Source organism: Crassostrea angulata, chromosome 3 (assembly GCF_025612915.1).
Source record: "Crassostrea angulata isolate pt1a10 chromosome 3, ASM2561291v2, whole genome shotgun sequence".
NCBI lineage: Eukaryota > Metazoa > Mollusca > Bivalvia > Ostreida > Ostreidae > Magallana > Magallana angulata.
In genome coordinates, this window is record NC_069113.1 from 11,549,880 (window position 1) to 11,559,598 (window position 9,719).

The 9,719-nt window shown below is 34.5% G+C and overlaps 2 protein-coding genes across 2 annotated transcripts; one reads left to right on the forward strand and one right to left on the reverse strand.

Moving 5' to 3' along the window:
- Nucleotides 1–101: 101 nt before the first annotated feature.
- On the reverse strand, nucleotides 102–4,491 carry LOC128178356 (tRNA (guanine(26)-N(2))-dimethyltransferase-like). Its single transcript, XM_052845478.1, has 8 exons — nucleotides 4,390–4,491; nucleotides 3,882–4,176; nucleotides 2,876–3,609; nucleotides 2,040–2,324; nucleotides 1,529–1,619; nucleotides 1,092–1,205; nucleotides 398–550; nucleotides 102–275 (listed from the first exon to the last, which is right to left on the reverse strand). The coding sequence occupies exons 2-8, from the start codon at nucleotides 4,146–4,148 to the stop codon at nucleotides 225–227; spliced, it is 1,695 nt and encodes a 564-aa protein (XP_052701438.1). The 5' UTR covers nucleotides 4,149–4,176; nucleotides 4,390–4,491; the 3' UTR covers nucleotides 102–224.
- A 23-nt stretch (nucleotides 4,492–4,514) lies between these two features.
- On the forward strand, nucleotides 4,515–6,767 carry LOC128178361 (phosphomevalonate kinase-like). Its single transcript, XM_052845483.1, has 4 exons — nucleotides 4,515–4,632; nucleotides 4,739–4,802; nucleotides 5,133–5,421; nucleotides 5,988–6,767. The coding sequence occupies exons 1-4, from the start codon at nucleotides 4,547–4,549 to the stop codon at nucleotides 6,137–6,139; spliced, it is 591 nt and encodes a 196-aa protein (XP_052701443.1). The 5' UTR covers nucleotides 4,515–4,546; the 3' UTR covers nucleotides 6,140–6,767.
- The last annotated feature ends 2,952 nt before the right edge of the window (nucleotides 6,768–9,719 follow it).

The window sequence follows — 9,719 nt, forward strand, 5'->3', positions numbered from 1 at the left end:
AAAAGATATGCTCCAAACAAGCGATCTAAGAGAGACTGACTGATCACTATAGGGCGCCTGCAGAGCACGGCCCTAATAATAGAAATGAAAACAAATCGGAATGTAATTACAGCCACTTTTAATCTAGAAAAGTATCAGTTTTTCTAGTTTAATGTTCATTTCTGTCACTTGACTTTTCACAGTGGACCCTTTAAGAAGAATTGTCTCAATATTTATGATGCCATTTATGCAGGATCTGTTTTCTCTTCCTCATCAAGTTCTTCAGCCTCTTTGTTCTGAAATTAAATACAAGTGTCACAGTAAAAGAATTATACACGTCTTCTTCAAACATAATATCAAATCATCTCAATGTTTCTGTGACACAGCACCTGGCAGTACATGTATAGTTACAAAGTACCTTTCGTCTCCTTGCTCTTTTCCCTTGTTTGCTGCCATCGTTTTCCTGATTCTGTCTCTTGGCCCTAGCTTTGGGTCCCCAGTTTTTCTCTGGGTTGGTCTGCCATCGGGTCAAACCCTTCTGTCTCGATTCAGGATTGGAGTTCGGATGAATCTGTAAAATGTGTTTGTAGTGTATGTGTAACCCATTAATAATTTCTTTTCATTTTCTTGATTATCATCACAATCCACATCAAGTATGAACAATTTTTTAAAACAGACAAGAGTCATGTTCAGACTCTGGACCATTGATTGATATCTTGAACTTTTTGTTTTAAATGACAGTTTTCAAGGTATTCAATATTCATGATATTGAGGCTATAAGCAGAGGTCCATGTAATATGTGACATGAGATCTACAAGTTAACCCTCTAATGAATAATACAAAGCACTTTTGAATAAATAATTCATTCTATATATTATTTGAAACAAACTTATATTAACTTCCAAATTTTAAGAAAATTATGTAATAAATCCACTATAAGTAGATTCGTCAGAATCCTCCATTGATTCTGAGGAACTGAAAAGCAATCTTAAAAATGTTAATAAACTGCATTTATTTATACTGAAAGAGAGTTAAGCTTTGAATATATACACCATTTTTCTAAAAAAAAAACTGTTTATTAAAAAATAAATTAATAAACATTTGTTGCTTACTTCAAATGACACCTGGCTCCCACACGGTTTACCGAGGATGTTTTTACACGGAGTATTGTCCTGTAGGTGGCGCTCCCTCACAGGTTTCTCTTTCGTCCAAGCTCTGAATACATCCTACCCAAATAAAAGAAATTACTGCAATCTTACAAGGCTACATGTATATTTTTTTTAATTTAAATATGACATCCTCTCTCCTCAAATATAACTACCTGTAGAATCCCCTTGTATTTTAATTAGCTAAAAAATCTTTATTGGATGAAATAAAAAGTTAATCTAAGTTGACTTTTTTCAAAGAATTGAGTTCAATTTGATACATTATACAAAACATATTCTTTAATTCAAAGGTTTCATTGGCTTGTTTTTAACAATATGGTAATAAAATAATGCACAATGTAAACCACCATCAAATTATAGGATAAAGCACATGCTGTTCTTACCCACAAGAAGGATGAGGGTGCGTCTGTTTTGATGGAATCCTTGGCACAGTGGGACAGGGAGACCCTGTAGCCAGCATTAAGGAAGGCTGACCTAAAACAGAGTATTAGGTATCAAAAGTCAAAACTAGGACAAAAAGAATGGGTTACTTGTGCCACTATAGAAATAAAATTCTCTCAGATATTGAGATATCACAGTCAAGTTCTGTTTTCTCTACTCCTAAGACTTGATGAGGGGAGAGAAAATACATGACTTGAATTCATTGCTCCAATTACTAATCATGTGAGTACCGGTATTTTTCAATTTTTTTCCAGAGTTTTTTTCTTACTTTCATATATTTGATTTTACTTTCGATACTCTATGGGGACAACTTGGGTTACATCATCACAGAGTACTAGTAATATCAGAGTTATAATGATAAAGATATAAACACCACTATATGTAAAAATATTCCATACACTTAAAGGAATTCTATTTTTGTAAACATAACTAAGTTCTTATCAGCAGGAATACCTTAACACTGGGAAACTGATCATCTCGCAGTGAAGAACAGTACACAGTCCTTCAGTGGTGTAGTAGAATGGAATGTCGTGCAGCTCTTCTTTAACCACACTTAGCATTCCCACAATTCTCTTGGCTGTGTTGAACCTTCCCCTTTCCTTTTCTACACTGTCAATCACTGCTTGTACAAACTCTGGGCTGTGCATGGGCTCTGCCCATACTGGGCCCCCTACATTGTATCGGAAGCCGCAGTCATCACATGTCTCCCTCACAACCGGTCCAGTTCCTGGTGTGTATCTGGAAATAGAGAAACAAGCCGTCTTCTCATACATAACTACATGTACTGTATATGTACCGGGTATATTTTTTTCATTTTGGCTCTCTGGAACAAGAAATAAAGCAATGGCAACATAAAACATATGAATTACTCTTGGATAGTAAAATTTACTGTTGTTTCATTAATTCATGTGGGGATACCAGTACATGTCAAGGTCTCTACAGAATGTATACAATGATGAATGTGCAAGCATATACCGGTATTCAAATTGAGTTGCTTCTCTTTATCTGCAATCATTTATTACTGCACATTTTCTAAATAACTTTCATTCAGGTGAGAGAGGTTTAGTGGCCATAATTTCTATTATTATGAGTTCATTTTTGTAACTTCACTTTCCTTTGTTGATGCTATTTGATTGAATTGTATTCCAAAACTTAACTAATCATTAGATTGCACTAAGATTCCTCATTTATTTGATTACAATAAACTCAATATTTGATAACAAATATTTCTTTTAATATGTTTAGTTGTTTGATTATCTCCCTTAATTGGTTTCAGTGAGCCCCCTTACTTGTAGTTGCCCTCTCCTTTGGTGGGAACCATGAACCCCATTCTCTGTAGATGATGGGAGCCACATCCCACACAGTGGTACACCGTGGACAGCTTGCTGAGGGACCGCTTCACCTTCCCCTGACCGCTGTGCACCCTCACAAACACCCGGAAATAGAAGTCCACACTGACGGACAGGAGGGGCTCGATGTAGCGCGAATACCTGTTGGCGTGAGCCTCCACACTCCTCAGAATAATCCTAAGACTCATCTCATGACAGTACTTCGTTCTTAAAGAGACACTGCCGTATTTAGAGTGACATGTCTCAGGGGAGTTCCCACATAAGACTGCTGCATCAGTGGCTGTTATGCAGAGGAGACCTCCATCGCTGACTGCCTGTACGGCAGCATCTAAAAATAGATGGGGACTCCCATAGGGGTCAAGGTCAATGACATCGAATCTTTTGGGTTTTTCACGATTCTCGTACATCACCATTGCTGCATCCCCATTGTTAGCTTTTATCAAATGTTCCATCTTGTTTAGCTCTATATTTTTCTTTATTATTTCTACAGCAGATCTGTCAAAGTCATTGGCTACAATTTCCTTCACACCTGGAATTTCTAATCCAAATCGGACAGAGCGCAATCCTGATGCTGCAAGTCCCTCTAGAATTCTAATTCCATTATCATAACACTTTCCTGCCTCTAGGTTTTCTGCTTTTTCAGATTCCTCAGGAGCTGTATCATTTTTGTCCTCCTGAACACAAACAAATAGTAAATGATTGTGTTAAAAAGAGTTATCACTAAATTCATATAGTCTAAGATTAATTTTAATGTTACACAAAAAACTTCATTAAGATCACAAAAAAATGAATCTGATTTATGTTGTAAAGTAGCAAAGTTTGAGTTGTTCATAAGCTACCTTATTTATATTTCATAAATGGTATTATAAGTACATGCATACATATACATGTACATGTATTTATTAGAGATAAATGTTTGTCAGCTCCAATTGATAATTTAGCTTGCCTGTTTGCATTCAGCATTGCGTTGCTTGTTCTTTAAAGTTTGCTCTGAATTCCTCATTTTTTCTTTGGAAAATTGAGAAATGACAGCGATGGTCAGATCCCTGTTGAACTCTTGGACAGGGTTGTAGAAAACATAGGGAGGGTACAGCACCTCTGCCTTACCCTCCTTCACCAAATCTTTAGTCTCCATTCCCTCAAAATGTCTAGATCGAATTTTGAATCTAGGTGAAAATCTCTTGAAGAATTTTGATAGCTGATGGAAAACCATAAAGTCTAAACATCAGAGTATTCTGAAACTATTGAAAGTAGAAATCTGTTTTGATCAATACATCATAATCTAGAAAGAATAATCTTACCGTGACCAGGCTACGCTCAGGTCACATAGGACATCTGTCATTTTAACGATAGAACAGTATATCTAGTCATAATCATGATGTGAGTTGTTACATTGAGAATTTTCTATTGTTTACTTTTCTAAACATATAATATCATGTTTTCACTAAACTTACAGATATCTGCGGTTTTAAGCTTAATCCACGATCATATCATGATGTAAGTGGTCGAAATCACTATCCATGCAACAATGTGTACATGTGGTTTCTGTTTACTCCACTCTCTAGTAGAAGAAGTTAGATTTACCTCAATCGATCAGAAAGTGAAAGTAGCATGGTGACTATTCCGAGTGCTGTTGTTGTAATCAGTGGAAAACGGAAGACAGGGAAGGATTATGTGGCAAACTTACTCCAAGAAAGGTAAGAAATGCGAGATATGGTGTGATTTAATTATACATACCGGTAATGAAATTAACGCTGTACTCCTCATCTGGGTTTCAACATCTGTTTATGTTATTGTTTTTAGATTTTCTACAGAGCTTTGTGCAGTTTTAAGACTGTCAGGCCCTCTGAAATCACAGTATGCAAAGGTGTGTATCATTTATGTTTACAAATCTTTTATTATAACTTATTATTTCGTTATTATACTATACTAGTTGTGATATTAGTTAAGTTACACATGATAGTGTATCTTTTTACATTGGAGTATTTTCTTACATATTAGTATACATGTATTGAAATCAATGGAATGATGATTATAAATTCAGCTTTACTGCTGTAAGGTGCTTTTATTTATTACACATATTCTGAACTTCATGCACACACATATATCTACAGCAGAAGAAAATAACTTTCTGCTATGAACATGATCCTAAGGAAAATATGAAACTGAATATTATTTGTAAAATTGATGATTTCAGGAGAATGGACTTGACATTGCAAAACTTTTGGATTCCTCACAATATAAGGAAACTTATCGGAAAGACATGATACAATGGGGAGAGGAGAAAAGGAATGAAAACCCAGAATATTTCTGTAAATTAGCAACATCTGGAGCAGAATCAGAAAGAGACATTTGGATAATCAGTGATTCCAGAAGAACTACAGACATAGAATATTTCCTAAAATATTATCCAAAGAAAACTTTAACACTCCGCATTGAAGCATCTCAAGATGTGAGGGAGGAAAGAGGTTTTGTTTTCAAACCAGGTTAGTCAAAACATTTTACTTACTGTAGATTGGTAATTAAATTTACATGATGATTTTGAGTTCACTACGTTTGCTATTCACTATTTTTCTGTGAAATTAAATCCGTCGCAAGTAGTTATTTTTTACTGCAGAGAATAAGTCCTATGTCCTATTAGATTAAAATTTTCCTATTGCATGTAACAAAAAGTGTAATTTGAGTATTGTGGGATTAAAATGACTTGTATTTCTTCTACTGTAAATCCCAATCTCTTCTTCATATATGAGCTGGGGAACAATTGGAAGTTTTCTTCAAATCATTTACAGTAAAACACGCTTATAATGAAGTGTTAGGGATGGGCGATTTTGCTTCTTTATACAGTGTTATTTGTTATATCTCTTGAGTTTATGAAATTTCATACGCTGTAAGCGTAAATTCATTAGATGCGTTTTCGCTATAACCCTGTTTTACTGTATTTAGGAATATTTTAGTTATGTAACGAACATAAAGTCTAAATTATCAAGATACAAAAAAAACAATGAAATTTATAAGCCAGGGTCTCATTTAATATACCTTTGATTTTGTTCAGGTGTAGATGATGCTGAGTCAGAATGTGGACTGGATTCGTACACAGACTGGGATTATATGATCATTAATAATGAGAGCAGTGATAAATTAGGGCAAGGACTACAACCCTTGATCCAAGATGTCAACAAACTACTCCAACTTAGCAAAAATTAAAGCATAATATACATTAGAATATCTTTTGTTTGTTTGAGTTAGACATGCTGCAATGTATGAAATTAATGTAATGGTGTGTTCAGTTAAACTATGTATTGTGCTGAAAATGTGTTTAGTATTTTAGCTGTCATCCATTTACAATTTGTTTTGTGATAAAAACCAAAATTGAAAAAAAACGGAATTAATTTTGATGTCTGACTCAAAACACATTATTCAATTTTAACATTTTCCATGTCTTTGTTCACACAGCGTAAGACTCTAGCCAACTGTCTCTAGAAAAGGGAGGCGTATATATATTGTTAAAATGCACTCATATTGGTCAGTCTGAAAACTTGTTATCAAACAAAAAAAATTACAACAGGGGCAAAATCATTAACAAATACAGTAAAACTCAACTCACTTACAAGGAATTTGAATACAAAACGAAGTACTATAAACTGGTTTTAGCAACAACTTTATTTTGTAATTTAACAGTGAACATATCCGTTTTCCTTATGTATGGGTGTTATGAAAGTAGGGGAGGGGATTTACATTAGATCTAGTATGAAATACATGTATAAATCAATGTTATTTTGAAAAAAATAGGTGTTATAATTGTAACCAAAAAAAATAAATTATGTAAAATGAATGCACAGTAGTTTAATTTCTGTATAACAAATAGGTGGTGAAGAGTTCAGGGTGACCCAATAAACCTGTCCACTGTTGAATGGAGTAGGCCTAAAGGTATTTGGATGTAATGACGCTGGAATATGTGCGGGTGCGACAATTTGTCATTAGTCAAAGAAAAAGAGCACGCGCAATGGGGCCCAAATACGTAAAAAATAATCATATATAGACAGAAAAGATTGTTTAAAATTGTTACTGGGGTGAGTGATGTGGCCCATAGCATGAGCAATTCCTATTGCCATTCGAATATCGTAAAAACCACACTCATTCAATATTTAAAGGTGAGGTCTGATATTGCAGCAACCAACTCGGACCCGATCAGAATATGCTAAAACGCCGCCCTTGACATTTACCATGCCGATTTTATAACAATCCAGATATTTCTTGAGAAAAACACTGTCTTTGAGCAAATGATTATTTGTCAAAATTGCACCACACACACTGACTTGTAACTAACAAGATAGCGACATTCCCAAAGTGAGGCCAGTAGTATTCTTCATTAGTCACCAATTGCCATGAAGAATTCAAATATTGAAAGAAAACTACCAGCAGAAAAAAGGATTCTGTCAGGAAATCATTTTTTATCAGCTGAGGTTGTGCTCATTATATTGTGTCATCACGAAAAGACAATTCAATTCCGGGTTAAAAAATTCATGGCAACAATATGAATTCTTTAGTAATGAACGTAATTACGAGTAACGGCATTTATCTTGATGGATAAATTGTATTTCTACCATAATTCATTTAATATCACGTAATTCAGATTCATCTTCAATGCAATTAATGACTTTTTGATGTAAAGATATTTGATTTTGAAAAGTTGCCAAGGCCAATATAATACAATGTAGCACCACACAAAACAGAATCATTCAGCGAGCAAAGGACCAAGACCGATGCCATATAAGACCAACAAATTTTCAATTACCATTTTAGTACCGAAGATTAATAATGTTATATTAAACTTCCTCTTCTCTTCCTTGAATTGAGACTATTGAATCACAACCCTTTATTCGATTCAAAATAATTCATTGTACTTAACACCCAAAGTAAAACAGGAATTGAAACAAAACCCACACTGTAAGTATTTCATGTGAGTACTTCAAGCTTTGTCTGAATCACTCACTGATGGTGGCCAAGGTAAATACTATGAACTGTAAAAGTTATTATTTTACCTTTACTGTACACCGGAAGAGCTACATTAAAGAATAAGGGATTCCGCAGATGTTTCTATTTGTGAAGATAGGATGACGAATATAAATATATGACACGTTATGCCAATTTTGACGGATGACTATAATGTATCCGAAATTATCTATCGGTCCAAAATTACCCGAGTTGCCCCGATCTGTATGTTTTACCACAATGCACAGCTAGCACTTGTGAGATTAAGAATCCACTGAACTTAGTCAAGTTATTGTTATTCAATTTCAAAAGGAAGCTAAATCCCACCACATTTAGAATTTACTGTACATAGCTTTTAGCTCATCTGAACGTTTAGATTGATTAAAGATCATTTATTCAGTCTTCGTTTAAACCACCAGCCTATTTCGACTAAGTCTGACATGAACTACCTTTATTCAAACCCTGGTACATCTTTTTAAAATAAGAAATTAACTGCAATTTAAAAAGTTCACCGGGATATGAACTTGATTGGTCACGTGATCAAATCCAGTGAAGCCCGAAGGGCTTCTCAGAAGATTTGATCACATACCAAGCAAACTCAGTTTTCTATTGTCTTGGTCAATTGACAGTTTGATATAAAATGAAACTTTTGTGGACCGTAAATGATATTTTTAGGTTAATTCAAGTTGGCTCAATTCAATGAGGTTCTTTTATAGCCAAATGTTTTTGAGAAAGAAATGTACAGTTTTATTCAAAACCAGCTCACTAGCCCTAGCCCACACTACTAGCAAACACTTTCTCAAAATACCTATAAATTTTTATAAGACTATACAGTGCATATTAGCACTGGGGAGTCAGACTAGGAGAAACGGCACACTTTTCCATGATCGAGGTGCGCGTTTTTTTTATTATTAAATTTACTGATGACTGGCTTTAGGGAGTAAAAAACGAAACAACCAGTTAAATTATGGTCGCAAAAAACCTTTATTGCCATTCTTTATCAGACAAACCGTTTAAAACTTGGATTGTGTTCAATATTTAAATAATGGTTCCCATATTACCTCTTAAAGAAACTGAATCTGATTTTAGGGCAAATAATTTACATTATATCAAGAAAAAAAATATTGCTTTATATCTTCTTGACCGCTGAAGGTAAAATCTAAATGTCCAAATCAGGTAACTTTAATTACTTAGAAAATGTACTTCTTGACATTAATTTATCTAATCTATTTCTTAAACGTTTCAACGATACAGAAACTTGAATAAAGAAATGAATACACCGAAATGTTAAAGTCGAAGTTAGTAGTCGCACAGCTTTGATCTACACGTTAATCTAATTCACATCGTCGAGGTGAACTTGAAGGGTATTCCCCTTCAATAGGTTCGAGTGGTTTTCTGCCGAACTGACCACGTGATTAATGAACAAAGCAACGAGACACGGAAAGATCATTATTGATTGATAAAATTAATATGATTTCATGAATCATCCAGATTTAGAAGGATTCTTTTGTTGCATTTCATTATCAAAAGTTTTCAGACATGAGGTATATTGGATCTTGGATTACAGTGTCATTTGAAAGAGGAACCAGGGCTTCTGCATGTAATATTCTTGCATTATAAATAAATTTAACAGACGGCTGGAAATCTTATGATCTGTGTGCTTCATAAGGGAGCGGAAGACATTTAATCAGTACGTAAAGGCACGAGACACCATTAGAATACTGTCGAAGGTTATCGCAAGGTTATAAGGTTAATACACTGCATGCAGAAACGCATATGTATAATGAAAGGA